At 38.1% G+C, this 25,582-nt stretch overlaps 1 protein-coding gene and 1 long non-coding RNA gene across 4 annotated transcripts in view; one reads left to right on the top strand and one right to left on the bottom strand.

Moving 5' to 3' along the window:
* Positions 1 to 25,582, bottom strand: part of Magi3 (membrane associated guanylate kinase, WW and PDZ domain containing 3) — a 264,809-nt gene that overhangs the window by 29,852 nt on the left and 209,375 nt on the right. For all 3 annotated transcript variants that reach the window (XM_063226000.1, XM_003479237.5, XM_063226051.1), the window contains exons 10-15: positions 23,333 to 23,938; positions 22,029 to 22,060; positions 19,823 to 19,979; positions 9,404 to 9,495; positions 6,875 to 7,067; positions 4,420 to 4,608 (exon numbers count right to left, since the gene is read on the bottom strand). In XM_063226000.1, coding sequence (XP_063082070.1) covers positions 4,420 to 4,608; positions 6,875 to 7,067; positions 9,404 to 9,495; positions 19,823 to 19,979; positions 22,029 to 22,060; positions 23,333 to 23,938 — 1,269 coding nt within the window. The remainder of the gene's footprint in view (positions 1 to 4,419; positions 4,609 to 6,874; positions 7,068 to 9,403; positions 9,496 to 19,822; positions 19,980 to 22,028; positions 22,061 to 23,332; positions 23,939 to 25,582) is intronic.
* Positions 11,714 to 18,559, top strand: LOC134470717 (uncharacterized). The gene is made up of 2 exons (XR_010039841.1): positions 11,714 to 12,199; positions 15,354 to 18,559. It is a non-coding gene; the product is annotated as an uncharacterized LOC134470717 (long non-coding RNA).

Here is a 25,582-nt window from a genome sequence, read left to right as displayed (position 1 = left end):
CAAACTACTCAATGAAATTGAAAGGGAAGCAATCCTTCCTAAGTCATTTCTGGAAGCAAATATTACTCCAGTACCAAAACCTGAGAAAGACCCAACTAAAAAAGAGAACTATAGACCGATCTCCCTAATGAACACAGACGCAAAAATCCTCAATAAAATATTGGCAAATAGAATGCAGCAAATCATCAAGAAGATTATACACTATGACCAAGTGGGATTCATCCCAGGAATGCAGGGAAGGCTCAACATACATAAATCAATAAATGTAATCCACCATATCAATAAAGTCAAAAGTAAGAATCACATGATCATTTCTATAGATGCAGAAAAAGCCTTCGATAAGGTCCAACATTCATTCATGATAAGAAGTTTACAGAAAATTGGAATAGATGGTCTTTACCTCAATATAATAAAAGCCATTTATGACAAACCAACAGCCAGCATCATACTAAATGGCCAAAAATTGAAAGCCTTCCACTCCTATTTAATATAGTACTAGAAGTACTAGCCACAGCAATTAGACAAGAGAGAGAAATAAAAGGGGTAAAGATAGGAAAAGAAGAAGTTAAATTATCATTGTTTGCAGATGACATGATACTCTACATAGAAGACCCCCTAAACTCCATTGAAAGACTCTTAGATATAATAAATAAATTCAGTAATGTAGCTGGACACAAAATCAATACTCAGAAATCAATAGCATTCCTATACACTAACAACAAAATCACAGAGAGGGAAATAAGAGAAACCACACTCTTCACACTAGCAAGCAAAAAAATGAAATATTTAGGAATTACTCTTACGAAAGAAGTGAAAGACCTGGGGCTGGGGCTTTAGCTCAGCGGCATAAGTGTCTGCCTTGCAAGCAGGCAGTTGTGAGTTCGATCCCTGGTACCAATAAAAAAGCAAAAAGACAAAAAAAAAAAAAAAAAGAAGTGAAAGACCTATACAGGGAAAATTATAATACACTTAAAAAAGAAATTGAAGATGATCTCAGAAAATGGAAAGACATCCCTTCCTATCCATATAGGAAGAACAAACATTGTGAAAATGGCCATTCTCCCAAAACTGTTATATAGATTCAATGCAATCCCAATTAAAATACCATCAACATACCTTCTAAAATTTATCTGGAACCAGAAGAGACCTAGAATAGCAAAGGCAATTCTAAGCAGCAAAGGCAAGGCAGGAAGCATCACAATCCCTGACTTGAAGTTATACTACAAAGCAACAGTAGTAAAATCAACATGGTATTGGAATCAAAACAGAGCCGAAGATCAATGGAATAGATTAGAACATACAACCACAACTACAAACACACTCAACCACCTTATCTTTGATAAAGGAGCCAAGCAGGTTCACTGGAACAACGACAGTCTCTTTAATAAATGGTGCTGGAAAAACTGGCTCTCCATTTGCCGAAAACTAAAGCTAGACCCATGCCTATCATCATATACTAAATTAAAATCTAAATGGGTCAAAGATCTGAATATTAAAACAGAAACACTAAATCTATTGGAAGACAAATTGGGTAGAAACCTTGAAGACATAGGGGTAGGTAGAGAATTCATGAACAGGACTCAAACCGCACGGGAAATACTTCCCAGAGTCAATAACTGGGACCATTTCTTATTAAAAGGTTTCTGCATGTCAAAAGAAATCTCCAGCATAGTGAAGAGAAAACCCACAAATTGGGAAAAGATTTTAGTGAACTCTCTCTCAGACAAGGGACTCTTGTCTAAAACATATAAAGCATTTAAAAAACTCAGACCCCCAAAATTCAAAGATCCAATCCAAAAATGGGCATCTGAGATGAATACGCACTTCTCAGATGAAGAAATACAAATGGCAAATAAATACATGGAAAAATGTTCATCATCATTGGTCATTAGAGAAACGCAAATTAAAACCACACTGAGATTACATCTCACTCCTGAAAGAATGGCCAGGATCAAGAAAACCAACAACAACAAATACTGGAGAGGCTGTGGGGAAAAAGGAACTCTCCTACACTGTTGGTGGGAGTGTAGACTGGTACAACCTTTGTGGAGGTCAGTCTGGAGATTTCTCAAAAAGCTGGGATTGGAAGTCCCATTTGTTCCAGCTATTCCACTTCTAGGCATATTCCCAGAAGAACTGAAAGCATCATACCACAGTGATATATGTGCACCTATGTTTATAGCAGCACAATTTGTAATCGCCAGATCTTGGAAACAACCCAAGTGTCCATCAACTGAGGAATGGATAAAAAAGTTGTGGTATTTCTATACAATGGAGTATTACTCACCTATAAAGAAGGATCACATTGAGATATTTATCAATAAATGGGCGCAGCTTGAGACCATACTCATAAGTGAAATAAATCAATCTCGCATGTGTGAATACCAAATAGTTTCTCTAATGTATGTAATGATTTAATAAAAGTATGTGGTAATCATGATTCCCCATTATGTGGCCTTGAAGCCTTATAAAGTTTTCACTTATTAATTGGAATGGCTTTATTCTGGGCTTCTTAATATGGAAATACTTAAAGCTATAGTATATGAAGTTTTATTCAAATATTTCAAGGAAAAAGACAGACACTATGGTAACTACTATTAAGTCACGTTACTTGCTGGTGAAGCACTAGGTTGCTGAAACAGTCATGCTTTGACCTGTATTGTTATGTTGTTATGTCCTCTTTTATCTCAATCTCTCCCTTATTCATTAAAAAAATTATTTAGTTATTTTTTATGGTTTTTTTAATTAAGGGTAAAAATTTAAAAAATTAGCAGGATATATAATAGTAACTTTTTTTGATTTCCTATTAACTTGATTTGAAGTCCTGTAATACTTCCACTATCTTGTTTTGACTGATTAAACTCTGTTCTGTTCTGTATGATAGTATCAAGTTTGAGGGTATAGGCAACTACTTTGAAGGCAATTAAGATTCAGTAAGATACCATTCTGGTTTGACTATTATCTCCTTTGGAAGTCCTGTAATGTTTACATGTTTAAGTTTTATTGGTCTTGTTCTCTACTGTTTTGTTCAACTTTATAATACCCAATGAGATAGACAATTCTTTTTAAGGAAGCAAGAGGCATTATGGTAAACATTGTTGATAACCCTGTACTCTGTTTTTTACATCATGTACTATGTCCATCCTTGGTTTTGACTGACAGCTTTGTTTTGACATATTTGACTTTATTCTCTTCCAAAAAAAAAAGTAGTAAGAACTAAGGAGTAATAAAACCCAAAATGTGTCAATTTTGTTGTAAAAAAGAGAGGGGGAAAAAAAGTGCTCTAAAGGATACAACTGCAAGTGTGTTTAGGGGTGTTAAATAGCTGACCATATTAATGTTTTTAGTTGGATCATTGAACACAACTGTTTGCAGTCTCACTGTTTAATGCCCACTTTGTATGCTTTGATACTGTGACTTGAGCAACTATCTCTAAGATGATAATGTGTAATCTATTAACTGGTGATTTCTTAGTGTTTTTTTTTTGTAGTTCTGTATTACTTGTACCCTTACACCGCTTTGTTTTGTTTTGTTTTTTCTCTTTTTCCTTTTAAATAAAATTTTTTTTAAAAAAAGAATATGTTTCAGCAATATCAAGACCATCATTGAGCTGGGTGTGCTGGCGCATACCTGTAATCCCAGCACCTGGGAGGCTGAGACAGGAGTATTAGTGCAAGTTCGAGGCCAGCTTGGACTACAGAGCCAGATTCTATCTCAAAAATAAACAAACAAATAAAAGGACATCGAATCTGCTGAACATAATGGCCCTGAAATTAGTAGATACTATTTTCTCCTGTATTGATGAAGCTGATGTATGTATGTATACACACATTCATCCTTCCCAGAAGAGAAAACTCTGGATATTTTCATTAAGTTTTAAAGGTTGTGACAAAATTTCTACTTTTCAATAAAATATCTATAAAAGTTAGGATGCCTCATTCAACAAGGTTACTTTATAGTTGGTATACAGCAATTGTTATTTAATAATACAAAAGACTAAGATATACTTGCATTTTCTGATAATGTTTTACTTCTCAGTTACTTCTATTGTTTATTTCTATAACCACACTTTCTCCTAATTGAAAAAGTCTGTATCCTAAAATTTTAAAAAATTCAGTATTATACTTTTTACTAAATCCATCAAGTTAGGTTCCTGATATGCTATCTCAGTATAATCTTAATGCAAACTGAGCTACTGAGACATATTTTGTAGAATCTGAGATGACAGATAAACCTGAAGCCTGGATGGTACGATTCAGATTACCTAACTTTGAAAAAAAATGAAAACACTCATTATTCTTAGAAAGGTAAGGACCTAAGGCAATTTATACACAGTCCCTGTTAAGTTTCTTACGCTTCACTGGGAGGCTTAAACACAAGGCCTGACAGGGAGAGACAACAGGAAACAGTGGCCCTCACCTCCTGGAGGTGGCTTGCTTTTGGAGGTGAGGATGACAAAACCAAATCCTTCAGTTTCTTTTCGCTGCAGGACAACATCATAGGCCTCCTGGGATGCAGGCCTGGTGGGCACCTCTGCTCGGTTCAGGCAGGGAGATCCATTCTGTGTTGAAATGAAGGCTTGAGAGCTGTCATCTTCAGGTTGTTTTTCTATAATAAACGTGATCAATTTTGATATTTTTTGAAAACTGTAACTTTTGGTAAATAACATGTTTTGTGTTAAGCCTCTCAAAGTAAGTTTCTTTTCTAATAACACAAAGAACAGAAAAGCAGCCTCTGCTCCATGAGAGCTTTGGGTACAGTTGTAGGCAGTAGCAGCCCATCTGACTTCTCCATACAGGACCCCAAGAATATAACTGGAAAAATACATATGACCTAACGTTCTCTCACTTGAAAATTTGATATTAAAATATTATTCTTGAAATAGTTTTAGTTCTTTTATGCTTTATAACCTTGTCAATAATTTAAGAAGAGTAAATAATGAAAAATGATCCAATAACCTTCCTTTTAAGATCAACTGTAAATATAATTTAGTTCAGTGACTGATATTTTATTGATGTCTAGGAAGTCAGGGGAACAGGGGAGAGGCACTGCTTCATTGGAACAGTCTACCATCTGAACAGGATCTGTCCTCCACAGCGTGTTTTCTTTCTTTCTTTCTTTTTTTTTTTTTTTTGGTATTAGGAATCGAACTCATGACTTTGCGTTTGCAAGGCAGGCACTTATGCCGCTGAGCTAAATCCCTGGCCCAACAGAGTATATTTTCAATTAAAGCTTCCTGACTGATGAGTTCAGAGTGGTTCGTCATTAGCAGTTCTCAGCCTTGCGTCTTCCCTTGCAGGGACACAGGACGAGCTGTGCACACAAACAACACGCTCTCCTGGGCACAGATAAGGTCAGATGGAATTCCTGGCAAATGAATAGTTAACCCATACCTCTTGCAGTTATTCAAGGAAGACATCACAATTTAAGAATGAGACAAGGACCAAATCAACTTTTTAAAAAGGCTAATTTTGTGTAATAATTTGGTCAGACATTATTAGCAATCCCAATACACAGCAGCTGTGTAACACACTCTGGGCTTAAATTTACATGATCATAAGAATATGTTTCAGAATGCCACTAGCATCGAATCATTATTGAACAATAAAGGGGTCATTTTGCAACAAGGTTAGAATAAAGTAGCTAGAATGTCTCCATTCTTAGTATCAAGGTACTATGAAATTTCATGGTGTTTTTTTCCAGTCCATGATGTTTTTTAAATTTTACTGAATATAGTTACAGACTCCAGTAACTGACACCAACCTGAGACAACACTGCACTCTTGTGTTACACAGTTATCATTGTTGAGAGCCTGTCTGGAGATTCTAGCAGGGGAATGCAGTTATTTGTATACCCTTGACCAAGGAAACAGTCCTAGGGATGCATGCAGAGTGATGGGAAAAGGAGGGGACATCCAACTAGATACAATCCTGGTGATCAATGGATTTACAGTCAGACTGCCCTCACATCCAAGAGTTATCATTTTAAAAATGGGAAAGGTTCACATAAAAATCCTAGTTACTATAAACAAAGCTACAGATGAGAAAACTGTAAGAGATGATTATATCCAGGTGTCATGGTTTACAGTCAGGACTCTGCAATTAAACTATAATTTTAATCCTGTTCCTACTACTTACTGGCTGTGTCTCTCAACCCTACTGTCAGTCACTGTAGAACTAGATGGAGACAATATGTACATCATTGTGTTTTGAGGAATAAACAATACATGCATCTAGGACATAATGAGTACACAACAAATACTATATTAAAACTTTTCAAGGGCTGGGGATTTAGCTCAGCGACATAAGCGTCTGCCTTGCAAGCAGGCAGTCGTGAGTTCGATCCCTGATACCGATAAAAAGGAAAAAGACAAAAAAAAAAAAAAAAAAAAAAAAAACTTTTCAAGCAGAAAAAGTCCATTTTTTGGAATACTTGAGATTTCATCCAGATTCAAAATCTTTTGATATTTAGTTAGTGGGATATCTAAGAATGGCTAAAAAACTACACATGTATGTATATTTCTTGTTTGTTTCTAGTGTTGCAGATAAAACCCAGGGCTTCTTCACATGCATTCTAGGCAAGCACACTACCACTGAGCTACATTCCCAGCCTAGCTTTATTTGTTTAAAAAATTTTTTTAGATTCATCCTCTCACAATACTATATTGGCAAAATTTTATCAATGTATAATATAACTTTAATATAGAGCCCAAAATATTTATTTATTTTTTTTGATAGCAGTATTATTTCTGGATGCCCTTGGTCTTCTGTGGCCTTCCACAGTGGAGTTCTGGGTTATGCCAAATGAGTAATCTGAAACACCAATAAATAATAAAATAACTTGTAAAATCACACAGAAAGGGGGCTATCTCTACCTCCATAGAAGATCTTCCTTCTGACAGTTAATAACACATGGCCATTTCGAGCAGCAGTGGTCATCAGGTCCAAGACTTGTTTGTGTGATTTCCCTTTAACAGGAATTCCATCGATGCACATCAGTTCATCAGCTGCGCGCAGCCGACCATCCTTTTCAGCGGCCCCCAGGGGAATAATGGCCCCAATGTAGATCTGTAAGATAACAATGTGAAGATTGGTCTGTACAGTTTACTAAGATTAGCTGAAGATTTAAGAGCTTCCTGACTCATCACTCTGCAGATCAACAGATTTCTGAGATTCACCTCTGAAAACTGGCACATTTCAGAAAGATGATACCTTAGAAAGTGCCCATGCTCAAAAATGGTACTTCAGATAACCACACTGCATTATGTAATTCTCAGGGTTAAGTATCAAGAAGAAAGTACAGGGGCTGGGGATTTAGCTCAGCAGCAGAAGCACCTGCCTTGCAAGCAGGCGGTCGTGAGTTCGATCCCCGGTACCGATAAAAAGAGAAAAAGAGAAAAAGAAAACAAAAAAAAAAAACAAAAAAAAACAAAAAAAAAAAAAAAAGAAGAAGAAGAAAGTACAATATTTTAAAAGCACCACCATGATCTCCATCACTATACTATAGCAAAAAACAAAACAAAACAAAAACTTGGAGAATGTAATTCTGTGAAGCCACAAGTCTAAAAAAAATTGTTCCATGGCCTCAGATTTTCTACACATAGTTCACAGCCACTGACATCATTTTTATGATTTTACCATCAAATGTGCTATGCTAACAGTACAAGTTTAGTATATGCCAAAGAGAAACAGTTCATGGGAACTCAAGTGTGACCTGAGATTTGCTTACATCTAGTAGAACAGATATGGTTCTTTCTGCTTACCAGAAATTAAAAGCTCATTATCTGGTGATCCTGCTTTCAAAACTACTAATACCTGACATTTAAGAGAAGAAAAAGGCTGCATCAATGTTATCACAATTTCTTAAATGTCTAAATGAACATAAACATATCACCACAGTAGGAAAAAAATATATATATAGTCAAAAACAAAGTACCTTATATTTGCCCTTAGCTATATGGCTAAGCTTTCTATGTCCCTAATGATTATTCCAAGTATAACCAATATGACTAACTAGAACACATTTGTACCATAAAATCAAACAATCTGTTCAAAAACAGAAAGAAGGCTGTCATATTTTTTTCTCCCTTTTAGTGGTACGAAAGGTTGAACCCAGAGCCTCTAGCATTCTAAGCAAGTCTCCACTCAGTATACCACTGAGCATACTCTAGTATTTTTCAGTTTTTGTTTTCAGATATGGTTTTCAAAATTGCCAAATTCGGTTTTTAACTCACTATGCAGCCCCAAGTTGGCCTCAAACTTGCAGTGAGCCTCCTGCTCCAGCCTCTGAGTGCTGGGATTACAGGGGCACAAATCATACTCTGCCTGAATTTATAATCTTCTTGCCTCTGTAGATGATAGGCATGAGCCACAGCCCCTGGCACCTGTCATTTTTAAAGATTACTGTTATTTACCTAACTTCCAAGAATAATAATGTAGTTTTTTCCATATTATACAATGAAAATGTAAGTACATTCTTAAATTCCTACAAAGCACATTACTTGTCACTCAAAAACAAGGAAAAAACTTAAAAGCAAAACTTACTAGAGTAATCTGTTCTCTATCTTTCTGTAGAAATCATACAGAAACAAAATTTCAGGCTTTAAATTATTTGCAGCTAGGTGCACATCTGTAATCCCAGTGCCTGTATTCCCAGACAAAGAGCCCAAGGCCAATCTGGGCATCATAGAGAATTCAAACCCATTTTGGACTGCATAACAAGTCCTCATCTCAAAAAACCAAAGACCTCATAACAAAGTAACCAAACAAAATACAAAGAAAGGAAAAGCTTTGCAAATGTAACTTTTATGCCTTCTAGTTAGAAATATTAATTGTTTTATACTCATTTAGTTTCATAGCTAACACATGAAATGACAGGCAATGGAAAGAGCATGAAAATATCACGTCATTAATAGGATCAGGTGAAATAACATGCACAGGTTATTTCAACAGTCTAGGAGTGTGCAGAAGACAGAGAGAGTGATTATCAAAGGAGGACACTGGGTAATATGCTTCTTAGAGAAGAAAAATATCTTACAAGTCTGTTTAACAAAAGCAAAGGAAAGTAAAAAATCAAAACAGGTTTTTTCCTGGGATTGATCCCAGGGCTCAATCATCTACATTAGGCAAGTGCTCTACCACTGAACTATGCCCTCCAAACCTAAACAGTTTTCCTTCTTTATGTAGAGAAGTAAATAATCACTGTCCAACAGACAGCTGACATATTCAATTTTTATACAGTATTTTAGCCAAGTCACCCGATCTTAACTGAAGGACTATGACATTCACAGAAATGTGGTTCTACCTCATATTAATAAAACTGTGAAAAAAAAATAGGAAATCAGGAAACAAAACAAATTTTTAAAAAATCATTATTAAAAAATTTTAACATGAACAGCACTTACAGATTGGTCAGGTCCATCTCCTCCTAGTACCCTGAAGCCAAATCCTGACTCTTGTTTCCGAAGAAATACATCCAAATCTTTGGTGTTTGGTGCTAAGGAAAACCAGAAAATGTAAAGTAAATATTTTGATTCATTTTAAAAAGATAAAAATAAAATTCCAACACAGTAGGATAATATTAAAGAGCAATTCAATAAATTATAATCTTTTTTTTTTTTTTTTTTGTCTTTTTCATTTTTATCGGTACCGGGGATCGAACTCACGACCGCCTGCTTGCAAGGCAGGTGCTTATGCCACTGAGTTAAACCCCCAGCCCCATAAATTATAATCTTAGAACTTTCCTATTTGTGAAAATTTACACAAAGAATACAACACACTAGAAAATTCAACTATAAATGTTGTGAGTGCTTAACAAAACTGTTTCCAGGCTGCTTGGGAATATTTTCACAGTCTTAGTATTACATTGCCATTAATTTTTAATACTGGCTAATTGTTTTTACAATAAATTTATAATTATCCCATGAACTTAGTATTTGATAGATGGAAATGATCTAAGTTAATCTTTAAATAAGATATAGTACTTTAAATCCTAGGAAAAAGACCCAATAAAATACCTTATTTCTTCTCTCCCTTTACTTTTCAGTGCTGAAGATTGATTCCAGGGAGTGCTCAGCTACATTCCCAGCCCCTTTTTTTCCCTTTTTTTGGGTACCAGTGATCTAACTCATGCTGCTGAGTTAAACCCCTTCTGCCTTCCCCAACCCTTTTTGTTTTGTGACATGTATCATTCAATTGCCCAGGCTGACCTTAAATTCTGCTCCTCCTTCCTTAGCCTCCAAGTAACTGCGATTACAGGTGTGCATCACCGTGTCCTACTTTTAATTCCACTCTTAAACTAATACATCAGAAAAGCATTTTTGCATGAACTACTTACTTAGCCTAATTTTACAAAAAAAAGTATGCGCATACAGTATATATACATGCATATACACATGTATGCATATATACATTATATATATTTATTTTAAAGGGAAAACAGAATAAAGCAAAGCAAAACAAAACAATGATAAGACAATAGGAAATCCACAATAGCTACTATATTTGCATATTGTTAACTTCTAAATAGTTGCTCAGACTACCGGCTTTGGGCTTGCAAATTCAATCAAACAATACAATCAACAATGTTTTTTTACTTAAGTTGTTATCATCTCAGCCTGTGTCCCTCCAAATAAGATGGTTACTTAGAGGCGTGTGTGTGTGTGTGTGTGTGTGTGTGTGTGTGTGTGTGTGTGTGTTTGTGTGTGCAGGTTTTCTTCTCTTGCAGCAGCCCAAGCACCAGCTAACTCATGGGAACCTGGGATACGTGTGGGAGTGTGTGTGTGTGTCCTCCCTCCTGGTTCTCCCTGGCCAGCAGGGTTGCTGATGGCACATGGGCGGGGGCGCCTGCACTGCTTTACAGTATATTTTTTTCTCTTTTTTACCTCGGGGGTGGAGTCAGGATCTTGTTATGCAGTTGTAGGTCAACCTTGAACTTGCCAAGAGCCAATACTAGCCTGGAACATGAAATTCTCCTGCCCGTCTGCCTCAGCTTTTTGAATGCTGAGATTGCAGGTATATGCTACCATGTGCAGCTCTAGTAGTATTTTAAAGGAAAACCAATTAAGGGCTAATACTTCTTATTGCCTTAAACTTCTAGGTGGGGAAACTGAGCTTAAGGTTTTATGTCACACAGTAAATGGTGGACTTGAGATTTAAATCCCGTTTGATTTCCAGTTTTTAGGCTCTCAATTATACTGACCTCAAAAGGCAGTCTGTATTCATCAGAAAATTAAATCAGGAAAATCTAACAGAAAATTAAATCAGGAAAATCTATTTCATGACTAAGATTTTAACTCTGAGGACATGTTAACACTATGCGCAGGTAAAAAGTATTTACTAGAAAGGAAAAAGAAAGAAACTGTCAAGGAACTATACACAAAGTGAAAGCCAGGTATGGTGGTGCAGGCCTGCCATCCCAGTACTCAGAAGATAGAGATAGAAGGAGTTTGAGTCCATTTGGACTGCATAGTGAGACCCTATCTCAAAACAAAACAAAACACCAACCGACCGACCAACCAACCAAACAAAAAAACCTGAGAAAGAAAAAGTGAAATCTCTTTTGATAAACATTCTAGGCAAGTGCTCTATCACGGAGAATCACAATGGAACTTTGAGGACTGGATATAGCTCAGTGGTGGTGCACATAGTTAGCATACATGATGCTCTGGGTTCAGTTTCCAGCAGTGGATGTAGGGGATGGATCACAGTGAAGACTTAAAACATTCAGGAAACCCCTCTTGCCTTGTCACTCAGTCAGAACAACCAGATGTTCTGACTTGATAGGGAAGTTGTGACCCGACGTCCCCAAAAATAAGACCACCATGAACTATCGACCCTGCCAGACAGGATATGAGTTTTCAAAAACATCAAGCCACCTGCAGCAGATAGCTCACCCACCAGTAAGCAAAGGACACGACCCCTATTAACCAATGCCATCTGCTTCTGTAACCAATGCTTGCTTTGCGGTTTTCGGCTATATATACTCTGTACCCCCTTACCCGGGGCTCTCTCCCCTCTCTCTACCGGAGTGTGGTTGGAGAGTCCCTCGCATGCGTGGACAATAAAACCCCTTGATTTTTCATGAGAGCTGGTCCCTTGGGGTCTTCTTCGCGATGGTGATCCTACATTTGGAGGCCCCAGCAACATCTGCCCCCCCCCTCGCCGAGGGAGGCCCCAACGGCCACAAAGTGTCTCTTGGGGTAAGTACAGCCGTTCCTTTTAGTTTCATTTTTGTGATCGATCGTTTGTCTTAACTGCCCTGGATCGCTTCTGACCCGTACCTCGCGCTCCTAATATAGGACAGTTTCTTTGGGGGACGCCCCAAAAAGATTCTCTTGGGAGTCCATTTGTCCCTCGGACTCCAAGTTTGTTAGGAGAGGTTTCTTCCCCCCCTCATTGGCGGTGGATTCACCGATCTGGTGTGAGTGTGGCTGGCCAGAACGTGTGATGTGTTTTGTCTTATTGATGTTCTCTGTTGTCTCAGTCTTTGTCCTCTCTTTTGTCATGGGACAAAGTGTATCAACCCCTCTTTCCCTTACTCTAGACCTTTGGTCAAAAGTAAGGGAACTGTAATAACCTAAGGCCCCCTAACTATCGCTGTGAAGCCTGTTCTGTATAAGCCCACCTGCTGCTTTCCCCTCCTCTTCCCCCTTCAAATCTAACTAGGTCAAGTTTTAACTTCCTAAATGGCCATAAAACAAAGGCCTGAGGTGATAGCTCCTGACAACCCCCCCTCCTCTACCGGGTAGTCAGTCACAAATTGTGTTAATTGCATTAGATTGTAATAGCTTCGTTTGTATCATAACAATACCTGTGTGTTCCTTTCCCTCTGAGTAAAGGACTGATATGTTAATCAATGCTCTCCTATGTAAAGAATTGTAAAATCTTACCTAATTGATATGTTAACCATTGTTGCCCTCTACAAATAACAGTTGTGGTGCTAAAGTATGGTAACTAAGGTTGTTAATTGCTGTTAGACTTCTCTATTCTTTGCTAAGAAAAACAAGATTTCTTCTTATCTAAACTTGCTAGTATGCAGGGAGACTTGCAATTGCCGTTTCTGCTTTGTAGTGCGTCACAACCCCATCCCCCTCCTTACATTGTGTGACCAGCAGCTGTTTGTGGATTTACAAGATAAAAAGTCCTGACTTTTAGCTGTGAGGACGCAGTCTCCAAATTGGCTCCCGGAGACTCGTCACCAGGCCTGGATTTTACCTAATAAAGCCTTTGCTTCCCAAATTTTAATTTCTTGCTTCCTTGAATTTCATACCGGGGTCCGAGTTATCACATTTAGGGGCTCAGTCCGGGATGAGAGCAAGACCCCAGACTCATTTCTGAACATCTGAAAATAAGTACTCTGGAGGGTTTGTTTGGTCCACGGCCAATTTGTAATTTGGAGGGGACGCCCTCAATTTGGCAGTGGGAACCTCTCGAGGGCAGAGTCAATTTGTTTTTCAGACAAACTGTTCATCTGTAACTCTGCCCCGGGTGGGGAACCGCTCCGTTAGGGTCTAATTGTTCTCCTTTTGGTTACCCCAAATCTAACAGAACATTCTCTCCTAGAAACCCCTTCCACGAGCCCAAAAATGGACTAAGGGATTTAGATACTTATGTTCAGAGTTTTTGTACTTTAGAATTGTTTGCCTGTTTAAATTTGTTACTAACTTAGGGGCTTGTTGCAGGATCCATATGGCTTATTAGATTCAAGGTTCATAATAAGAAAAATTATTTCCTTTAGCTCACCAAACTGTGCAGAAAGCACCCTTTGTTTGTGTCTTTAATGTTGTGGCGCCTTGTTTAATATGTTAGTCCTCAATTGATTGCTTGCGACCTCAGCATGCCTTTTAAAAGGAGTATTTTTCTTTCTGGTTAAAATGTAAACATATGTGCACATATACATGTATATTTATGGTTTGTAAGAATCATATCAACTTTACCAAGTAAAAACCAAGGTCGTACTATATTTGAGCCAGTTAAAAGGTTACAGTTTTGTTTTTAAAAATACAGCATTTTTATGTGGTAAAAAGACATAAAATAATTAAGTATGTTTTAGACTACTAAAAGGTGACCTCAAGGGTTTTGTTAAGAGTTTTGATGTTGTCTGAGAAGCGAGAAAAAAAAAAAAGGTAATTGACTGGTAATAGTAAAAAGAGGGACAAAGAAAGTGGTTTTGTCTTCAAGTAAAAATGTCTGGCTGTGCCAGAATGTAAAAAAAGATAAAAGCTTAACTTGGGGGGGGGTAATATTATAAGTTGTAGAAGGCTCAAGAGGATGTAAATTTTATTTGTCTTGGTTTATAGTACTGCAGATAACAGGTTTGACAAGAAGTAAATGTGTTCAGAATTTGACGGTATTAGATCAGTTTTGGTAAAAGTATTCATAAGATTGTACTTTGCTGCAAAATGTTTCCATTAAAATGAGATTATAGATGATACTAGAGATAAGATACAAGTTCTTGCATGTGCTGTAAACATCTGGGAGATTATACAGCACAATTTTGTTATCTATGAAAAAGCCCTTTTTTGTTAAGAATATAATTTCAGTAAAATGATGGCCTGCCACGTGACACCCTTGGACAAAAAAAGCGGTGTGCCTTCCAAATAAAGCTGGCTCTCTGATCCGGAATGCCAAAATCATGTTCTCTTTTTGTCCCACCCCGATTGGACATCCAGAGATAAGGAGGTTTCCCCAGTATCACCAGTTGTTCTCTTTGCAACTCAGTCAGCCCCACATGTTAGACAAAAATTGCAAAGGTTTGAGAGGTTTGAGGAAATGCCCCTCAGCCAGTTAACAGAGATAGCACAAAAGTTCTTTGAGAACTGAGAAAATTTACAGAAAGCTACCAACAAAAAGATAACCAAGGTGTTAGAATTGCTCTATGACAGAAAATTTAAAAAAAAAAAAAGCAGACGAGAGTTTCTGGGGCGGTTGGATACTGTAGGTTAAATTTTACTGAAAAGCTTGCCTCTATATGACTCCCATAAGGGAGAAACTCAAAACTCACTTAACTGGACTGATGAATGTGAACAGGCCTTCCAGCAGCTCAAGTGGGCCTCGACAGAGGCCCCAGCCCTGGAACTCCCTGATGTTACCAAGCCATTCACCTTGTTCATAGATAAACTCAGGGGCATTGCCAAAGGAGTCCTAACTCAGGACATTGGCCCTTGGAAGAGGCCTATAGCTATCTCTCCAAAAGACTTGATCCAGTGACAGGAGTATGGCCCCCCTGCCTAAGAATACTAGCTGCTGTGACAATGTTACTTAAGGAGGCGAAGAAACTTGCTTTGGGAAAGTGATTTCTGTGGTAACCTCTCACAGTTTAGAGATTCTTATCAAAACCCCTCCTGAAAAAAGGCTCTCAAACGCCAGAATTCTACTGTCAAGCCCTGCTTCTAGACCCAGAGTCAATGATATTCAAGACTTCTTCAGCTTTAAACCCAGCCACCCTTATGCCTGATGATGACCTGGAGGAACAAAAGACACCTCTCCATGAGTGTGCTGACATCCTTGAACTGCAGCAGAACCTACGGGCTGATCTTACCAACCAGCTTTTGGGAAATGCCGACAACTATTTCATCGATGGAAGCAGCTTCATCCAGAATGACAAATGAGTGGCCGGGGCAGCAGTGACCACCAAAAAGGAGGTACTCTGGGTTAAGTGGTTAGAGCCTGGCACCTCTGCCCAAAAGGCGGAGCTTGTTGCTTTGACTGAGAGGCTAAAACTAGCCACAGGAAAGAGGGTAAACATTTTTTTACTGACAGTAGATATGCCTTTGCTACTGTACATATATGTGGAGCCATCTATCAAGAGTGAGGTCTCTTAACCTCAGTTGGGACTAAGATTAAAAATGCTCCACAGATTCTAGACTTGCTGGCAGTTGTCTGGCTGCCTCAACGGGTTGCTATTATTCATTACAAGGCTCACCAGACAGGAGATGACACTGTCACCTTAGGAAACAGTTTGGCAGATCAAGCAGGTCGAAAAATAGGAACCACATCAGAGGGGCCAACCAAGAAAGTAACTGCTCTGATGCTAGTCCCTCCAACCTTGTCAAAACCAGTCTACACAAAGAAAGACCTAAAGTTAACATCTCAACTTAGAGTAAAGTCCCCCACCCCAGGGAGCTGGTACCAGTTACCTGATAAACAAGTACTGTTACTGGAGGCACTAGGGTGGGAGCTGTTACACCTTGCATAATTGTTCAAAACTCAGTATTTTATTCCAAAACTCTGCAAACTGACCACCTCTTTGAGCTCCAGATGCCCACAGTGATTGTTAGTCAACTCAGCCAAGAGCTCTATGCTGGAGACCACCCGACATTAAAGAATTGTTCCAGGAGAACATTGGGAAGTAGACTTCATAGACATGGTAAAACTTAATTTACAGGGACACCACTATCTCTTGGTATTAATAAACACTTTTTTACTGGCTGGGTAGAGGCTTTCCCTACTAAATCTGAGTCAGCCTTAGTGGTAGTTAAAGGGCTATTGCATGAGATCATACCTTGATTTGGCCTCCCACTATCAATGGGGTCCGATAATGGCCTAGCTTTCATAGCCCAAATCACCCAAAAGTTAGCCCAGGCATTAAAAATTAATTAAAACTCCACTGTGCCTATCAGCCACAAGGCTCAGAAAAAGTAGAACATATAAACCAAAGTCTCAAGGACATTTTAGCTAAGCTGTCTTCAAAAACTGGCGATAATTGGGTGAGCCTTCTTCCCTTTGCACTAAGAGCTAGATGTACCCCATATGTTTCTGGAATTTCCCCCATTAAAGCCATGTTGGGAGGCCCCTGCCATTGGTTTCGGGATTACCAAAAAAATAAACTAGCTAAAATAACTAATCAAGATCTCATTAAGTCCTGGCAGACTCTCCAACCTGTGTTGACTTCAATCCACCAGCTGTTTAGACTAGGCGAAAACACCCGGATCTGCCTTCAGAGACACCTCTCAAGGTGCCGATCGAGCCAGGGACTCCAGTCTTGGTGCAATGTCACCACTGTGACTCCCTCGAACCCCGCTGGGAAGGACCTTTCACCGTGGTGCTCAGTACCCCCACTGCCATCAAGGTAGCAAAAAAAAAAACTACATAGATTCATTACACTCATGTAAAGCCACTAAAAACAGTGGACGAGGGACATACTCAGTAGACTACACAACAGACTAGTAACCCCTTAAAGTTAAAATTGACTAAGACATAGTTAGATTATGCTGGTCATAAACTGTTTTAGCTTACTTGCTTTAATTTTAATAACACATTTTAATTTTAATTTTAATTTTAATGCCGACCTTGCACGGCGGCTTTGGTCCCCCTGTAAGCAAAGAACAATTGTTAAGGTCTTTATGTGGGAGCTCCTGTGATTGTAGAGGGGGCTCTATTACTAAAGGTAAAGATACCAACTGGGGGGAATTATACATACAATAGAAAACAAAGATCGAGATCCTTCCCACACAAATGATAAATTGTATACATACGGTCTTCGGACAAATTGTGGGGACAAGTTAACATTCTTTGTTGCTATACCCTCAGTTACAGGGGGTTTGACTAAAAGGTAGATGTAAATGATAAAGCCCCATGTGATATCTAACAAAGGCAGCCAGTGAGGGCCATGCCCTCAAAACTGTTCTTAGTATTCAAAAATGCATTCCTCCTGCTATGACTCTGTACAAAAATATATAGACATAGATAACAAAACTTACTTCACTGCTGAGCTTATGAAGACAAGGGCTAAAAGAGTTAAAGGTGATTGGTCAACAAATCCGACAGTGATAGGAGGTTCAAAATATGCCCAAGCCTCGGGGGCTGGGGATTTAGCTCAGTGGCATAAGCGCCTGCCTTGCAAGCAGGCAGTTGTGAGTTTGATCCCTCGTACCGATAAAAACGAAAAAGACAAAAAAAAAAAAAAAATGCCCAAGCCTCATGTCTCAACATGGTTGGTAAATCTGTGCTGGAGCAGGGTGGCCCCTATACATGTGTCTGATAGGGGCGGGCCACAAGATAAGATCAAAAAGCTCTGGTGGTTAAAAAACGAGTCAAGCTGCCTAAATCACGGTGAGTTAATCTGGATGCTCAAACTTATGATATTCTAGAGGCCACTCATAAAGTCTTAAATGCTTCCAACCCAATTTTGGCTATAATCTCTAGGATTAGAGATCCTCACAAAAAAAGGAGGGAGGGGAATGAAGAGTTAAAACATTCAGAAAACCCTTCTTGCCTTGTCACTCAGTCAGAACAACCAGATGTTCTGACTTGATAGGGAAGTTGTGACCTGACGTCCCCAAAAATAAGACCACCATGAACTATCGACCCTGCCAGACAGGATATGAGTTTTCAAAAACATCAAGCCACCTGCAGCAGATAGCTCACCCACCAGTAAGCAAAGGACACGACCCCTATTAACCAATGCCATCTGCTTCTGTAACCAATGCTTGCTTTGCGGTTTTCGGCTATATATACTCTGTACCCCCTTACCCGGGGCTCTCTCCCCTCTCTCTACCGGAGTGTGGTTGGAGAGTCCCTCGCATGCGTGGACAATAAAACCCCTTGATTTTTCATGAGAGCTGGTCCCTTGGGGTCTTCTTTGCGATGGTGATCTTACAACAGAAGTTTCAAAATTAGAGAAGTCTGAGTCAAACTTGTTTTATGAGTGAAGTCCAATTAATATCACTATTAATTAATAATTAAAGAATTATTAATAGTTATTCATGGAAGTCTAACAAAGGGACTCTACATAGTTACACTAACTTACATTATTGCTTCACTATGCTTACACTTGGATTTTCATTTTTCTAAATATAGCCTCCAGATATCAAGCTAAAGATCTGCAAGTACTTAAACATGAGGTCACTTAAATATTATGTTTTGTATGTCTTTTTCAAAGTAGATACAGATTTAACAAAATATGTTGATAACTAGACCTATTTAAATTTGCAACTTTACCTTGGAAATGACTTAGCATTAGTACAAAAGTAAGTTTAAAAATAGATTTCTGCCTTGTGAATTCTCTTTCCTTTTCTCAGCTGGCCTTCTCCAGGAGCTGGCTCTGGCTTTCATTCTGATTTGCATACCCCTTTATGATCTAGTCTCCTTATTCCTGCCATAAAAACCTTTCCAAAATACAAGGCCAGTGATACTTTCTCTACTGTTAAGGCAATTCCACAGCTCTTTATCATTTATGCGACCAACTCAAGCCATCCAGTCCTCCACATTCTGTTTCTACTCCCTATCTTCTCTCGCTAGTTGCACACTGTCAAACTGAACTACTTACAGAATCCAGAGTTGCAGGACCAACATGCAGATATGTTCCTTCTGTCCTTCGCCTTTATCTGCCTTGGAAACCCCTTCATTTTTGAGTATTTATCTCATGCTTTCTGTATGACACTTAACCTGATACTTCCCATTATCCAGACTGATAAAACTGACTATACTAGTTGGGATCATAATTTATCCACTTTGTCACCACACCAGGAAGGCTTATGTGTATTTGTCTATACTTATTTGATTATATATTATCCTTTTCCATTTAGATTTAATATTTCTGGATGCAGGGCCTGAATAAGCAATTTATAGCTGTATTCCAATTACCTAATATGGTATCTTGTAGGTATCTGGGACTTATTTACTCCACAGTTCTGAAAAGAATGAATGTGTGAACACTGCATATACATGATAGAAGCCCAGAGTCACATACATTAAAATGGGAATCAAAGAACAAATTCTCAGCATGGTTTTGAAAGATGGGAAGATTCCAGTTTAAGGAAAAAAGAAAATCTAAATTTATCTAATTACATGCTTTCCTAAAACATTCTACAGCTACTTACGTTTATCTTCATATAAAGTCTTAGATTTCAGGTAGACCTCAGAAGGATCCAATTTTGGGGATCCTGATCTCATAATGCTGGGTGGAAAAGGCATAGGCTGAGGAATGGGCTCATTTATGGTCTCCAAACTTCCTGAATTTTCCTTTTTGTCTGTTTTCTGAAATAGAAAAGGGTCTTTAGTACTTCTAAACAATAAGATGGTTGATTAACTCATAACACTGTTGTCTCAACTAGATATGCCAACTGAGCATAGCTGTATAGGTGGCAGGGTCACAATCACAGCTGGTTAGTAGGCTGACAGGAGTTCACTTTTCTAGGTGCATATATCTGGCTAAATCACAGTATTAACTTACATAAGAACAAAGTTTACAGTGATGTCAACTGAAGGGCCTCCATTAGTCCTGTTTAAGTAATCCTGTTCTTTTCTCTACCACCACGATACAAACTGACTTTGAGACAAGATAAAGAGGAACATGATACAAGACAGCATTTCTAAAACAAGAAGACTCAGAAAATACCTCCATAAATTCTGATATTTATTTCCAACCTAATGACTTTAATTTCCAGTGAAGATGTATAAAATAATACATTCTTTTTAAGGAAATAGAATAGGGAGTGTTAACTCTAATTTAGTTTATAAAAATGTCACTAAAAACGCTGCTTGGTCATTCCAAATACAAGGAGGGAAAATATCCCATGCCAGGCAACCATTTTGAGAAAGGAAACAGATTTTGGATATTTTCCTACTCAGATAGAACTTTGCCAAAATAACACTCAAGCAAAATGACTTCTTTAATAATAAATTTAAAAATGAAATCTAATAATTCACCTAAAATATGATTTTGAGATCAGCGTATTATTTTGCATTTTCGTTAGGATAAGGAGATTAAATAATTAACATTGATTAGAACACAAGGACATCAACTCCTGAGAGCCAGGAGGGCAGTCCCTATAAAGTAGGGTTTAGCTCCTTAAGAGTGTTGAGTCACACTGAACCCCCTCATTGATCCAGACTCAGGCAAATGGCAGGAAAAGTAAGGGCAGCCCCTTCACCTTCCCTACATGTCCTAGGATTCTGTCAGGATACTTAGAGGTCACCACAGCCTTCCATCAAATAAAAGCATCAGGTCACTGTAGCTACAAAGGCATCTATTATCCACTAGATATGCTGGTATAGAGATAACAATGACTACCTGGAGAAGCAGAGAAAAGTAGAAAAATGCAGAGCAATTTGAACTAAATGGACGAAAGGAATTTCTGTTCACAGCTGACCTAATGGTACAAACAGTCTGTAAAAGGGCTGAAGTTGAGTGTTTCTTCCTTTTTGATCCAAACAACAACAAATTTGGATTTTTATTTGGTGGGCTGGAAAGAATTATTGCATTTAATGCTGGGTGGTCTTCTCTTTAATAGTATATGGTTTGTGTTTATGGAAAGCTATCTTTCAATTTTGAGATGAAAGACTTCAAGGGAAAGAGAACTAAATTAGGATTTTAAAATGTAATTGTCTTTATATCCATAGAATTATGGCTACTTAGCCAGAAATGTGCACCTATAGCTGCTTCTGTAAAAGCACTATTCGCTAAACTCATTTTAAAGTTCTTTTTCTTTACGAAAAACTTAAATAGGCTACTTAACTGTTCAGAAGAAGCCAAAGAGGGCACTGTCAAAGATCTGACAGTGTATCACTTTAATATAGGCAAATTTAGCTCAGAAAGTCACAATTATTTTAGAACATTCTGCTTTGTTCTGCATGTAAGGAGGTCATATAAATGTAGGCCTTTATAGTCTCCAGGAAGTTACATGCAGCTACCATGTCTTTACTGTGGGTACTAGCAAGGAGATGTAATAGTTCACTATCTTGAAAACATTTAGCTACTTAGTATTGTGCTCCTCTGAAACACGAAATAAAAGAATTCTAAGTAAATTCTTCAATGTGTAAAATTTTTCATTTAGAGGATATGATTATTGGTAGTTCGGAGGTTTCTAGTACTCTTCCAGTAGCAAGACTTAACTATGCAAGCACATCCCAAACAATGGGGCTTTTCTGCTGTCCCCTGAGTTTCTGATCCATATCTAGGACAGTTGCCTCCAATTTCTCCCAGCATCAGCATCACAAACAGCATAGCAGGGTGCTCTTCCAAGGGAAATGCAGCACCTCTTTGTGTATCGGGAAGAAGCATCTGAGGACCACTGTAATACTCACCATTTTGCCAGTTTTTGTTGGTGAAGGAGGACCTTAAAAAAATGAGCCAAATTTTAAAACACAGCATTTTCAGATCATAAATACTGCTAATGATAAAACTAGCTTCAACTTTTAACTCCTATGTGCTGCATTATACAGTACATATATTAAGTCACATTTTGTTTTTACAACAATCCCCAGGCATAAATGCTATTACCACTTAATAGATAGGTTAACTGACAGCTTTTCTACACCATGTAACGAAAGCAGGAAATTGACGTGGAACCATCAGATGACAAACCCTGGTCCCTTTTCTATACTGGTTGAAGCACTGGTAACTCTCCAGTATGTAAGACTTTTACCTGACTGAGCACAATTCTACTATCTCACTCAGAGAATAGCCAAAAACAGTTCAAAGGAATGAGAATAAAGAAAAACTTGCTGAAGAAGTTAGAGAGCTCATTTGCCTCAAAAATGAAAAGTAGGGCGGGCGGGGGGGGGGGGAGTATAGCTCAGTGGCACATTGCCTGCCTGGCAAGGGCAAGGTCCTGAGTTCCATTCCCGGTACAACAAAACAAAACAAAACAAAAATCCAAAAATAAAAGCCACTGTGATAAAAGAATGAACGACTAAATTTCATTCTTTAAAATACTAGTCATTCATCATTGTGTTTTGAGAAAGGCTATTACTATGGAACCTGAGTCCTTGAAAATGAATTTACAGTATGTGGGAGTGGTTCATGTCAGCTGATGTCTTTGAAAAATAAAAATTTCATTTCTCTCACATAAGCACTGTGGGACTTAATTAACACTTATGGGCAGACTCTAAAGCTTAGGATAAAATTTTTATGAGCATAAGCCATCATGAGTGCTTCTGTAGAACAGGCTAACACACCATCCAAAGCTTCATTTATCTACAGAGATGGTAGTTTTTTCAAAAGCTCTTTTGATGCATTACAGAGGTTTAGATGAAGCACCACTAGTCAATTTCTATTATTGTCATCAACAGAGAAAATGAAATTAAGAGGATATATTTCATTTGAAGTAGCATAATACCATGACTCTCCCTAATCATTAAAGCTGTAAATCAGATTTTAAAAAGAATACAGTGGAGAAAGAAATCCATAATGGACACAAATGAAACCACTAATAACTAAAATGTGGTGAAACAGATACTGCTTGTGGACGCAATCAGACAGAAAAGGAAAATGCACACAAACTGCCTGTAAAGTCTGCTGGGAAAAAGCATTCTGATCTATAATAAAGGGCAATTAGCAAACATAAATGTCGAATGTGAAGATACTTCCTGGTTGTGCTTTTACTCACCTCCTCTTAAGATAAGCAATGGTACATCAGCACCTACTGGAAACTGCTTCAGCACTTCTACCACTTGGAGATGTGTTAAACTCTGCACGTTTTGATGGTAAACTTCCTTAATTATATCCCCTTTTTGAAGGCCTGGGCACCACTGGCTGTCCAATATCATTTTCACCTTTTGTCCAGTAGGGCTGTCAGCAATTGCAAAGCCAAAACCTTTAGGCCCCTTAATCAAAGGGATAGTCACTAATTCTGGCTGGGAGCTTCCTGATGATGCCATGGATGCTCTCTGCTCATTTGGATCAGATGGACCATTGAGGTGATCACTCATCAAGGTGTGTCCTGATTTTCCATTCTGCTCCAGAAGCAGTGCTCCTGGCTTACAATCCTGAGTAGTCATGCAAGTCTCCCCCTTAGTTAGGGACTGTCCATTGATGACAGGAGTAGCAGCAACAATGTCCACAACAGGATCTTCACTGTCATCAGGAAGTGGATAGCCACGACATAAAGTGAGGTTTACATACTGGTTTACAGGTACTAACTGAAACATCTGCACAACATCCGCATGGGTGTGACCAAGGACACAGTTGCCATTGATGTCTACAATAACATCACCTGATAAAACATAATCATGTTAAAAATACTCAAACCACCAAATCAGTTGATTTTTTGTGAGACAGGCAGAAACAAACAGCACTAAATTTCAATTCTAGAAATCTCTTATTGTTCATTAACTACTGGAAAGATAAGAGTTCCAACACATTCTATCTTAGGATTTCTCTAGAAAGTATATACAAATGTCTAAAAGACAGGCACAGTTTTAACCTCAAGTTTAAGTTAATAATTTTTAAAAAATCTGCGTATTTTTAAAAATCAGATTCTGAGTCACACCTAAGTAGGCAAACAAAGCTCAGCACATTTTAGTAGACGTTTAGTATATAGAAGAGGAGCAAATAATTTCACTGGCTACTTGTACAAAAGGCTCTCTTTAAATGCTACCTTCTTTCTTAATTTTAAGAAGCCACTGATTATAATGTACTAAAAAATTTATTCTAGTTTAAAAAATATAGAATTGAAGATGAAAATGTTATCTCATGATGTATTTTCTTTTTTCATTCTTTTTTTTTTTTTTTTTTTTGTACCGAGGATCAAACTCATGACCTTGTGCTACCAGGCAAGTGCTTAAGCCACTCAGCTAAATCCCTGACCCTATCATCCTCTTTTTTATAGAGATTTTTTGGGGGGGTGTCTTTTTGAGACAAGGTTTCACTATGCTGCTCAGGTTGGCCTTGAACTCACATTGAAGCTTCAGGCTGGCCTCAAACTTGCAGTAGTCCTCCTGCCTCAGCCTCCTGAGTGCTGGGATTACAGGCATGCACCACAACTCCCAGTTTAGAGATTATGAATTTATTATAAATCAGATTTTAAAAAGAGGAAGCATCTGGGCCAGAGATTCAGCTCAGTGGCTTAAGCGCTTGTCTGGTAAGCGCTTGTCTGGCAAGCGCAAGGTCATGAGTTTGATCCCTGGTACAAAAAAAAAAATAGAAGCATCAACAAAAAATTCAACAGAATTTATTACTTAACACAAGACTTATTATTTAAGACACTGAAAAGACACCTAAATCAATCCTTACAAAATTTGATTTTGCTTTCCTGATTCTGACATATTATGAGCACTTAGGCTACAGAATTATTACCACAAAATTCATCATTTGGCTTTTTTAACACACCACTAAATTTGTCATCTGTTATCTTGTACATTTGTGGGCTTTACTTGAATATGTTTTTTTGTGTGTGTGGTTTTGTGAGACAGGGTCTCACTACGCAGTTCAGGCTGGCCTTAAGCTCACTTTGTCGCCCAGGCTGGTCTCAAACTTGCAATGATTCTCCTGCCTCAGCCTCCCAAGTGCTGGGATTAAAGGTGTGAGCCACCACACTGGCTCCTTGAATATGATTATTTAAAAGAATTATTGACAAATAAAGATGCTTTGTTTCTGATTGCATAGGCTTGCTTTTTAAAAAAGCCAACATGAATAATACTAAAAACAAAAGTTAGCCTATGGAAATTTGTTTCATAATCCAATAAGCTGTAGAAACTAGTCCATCTACAAGCAAAGGTTTTGACTTCTCCTCCCCTGCTAAAGCTTCCAAAGTTTTATTGAACTGCTATGCATATTAAATAGTTTTAGGCAAACTTGCCTAAATGAAACCCTGACAGCATATATATATATATACTAGCTGTGAGATTTGTTTCATGGA

The sequence above is a fragment of the Cavia porcellus genome, unplaced genomic scaffold (genome assembly GCF_034190915.1).
Source record: "Cavia porcellus strain 051 isolate PalLab524CR breed Dunkin Hartley unplaced genomic scaffold, mCavPor4.1 scaffold_1, whole genome shotgun sequence".
NCBI lineage: Eukaryota > Metazoa > Chordata > Mammalia > Rodentia > Caviidae > Cavia > Cavia porcellus.
This window is presented reverse-complemented; position numbering and strand designations above follow the sequence as displayed.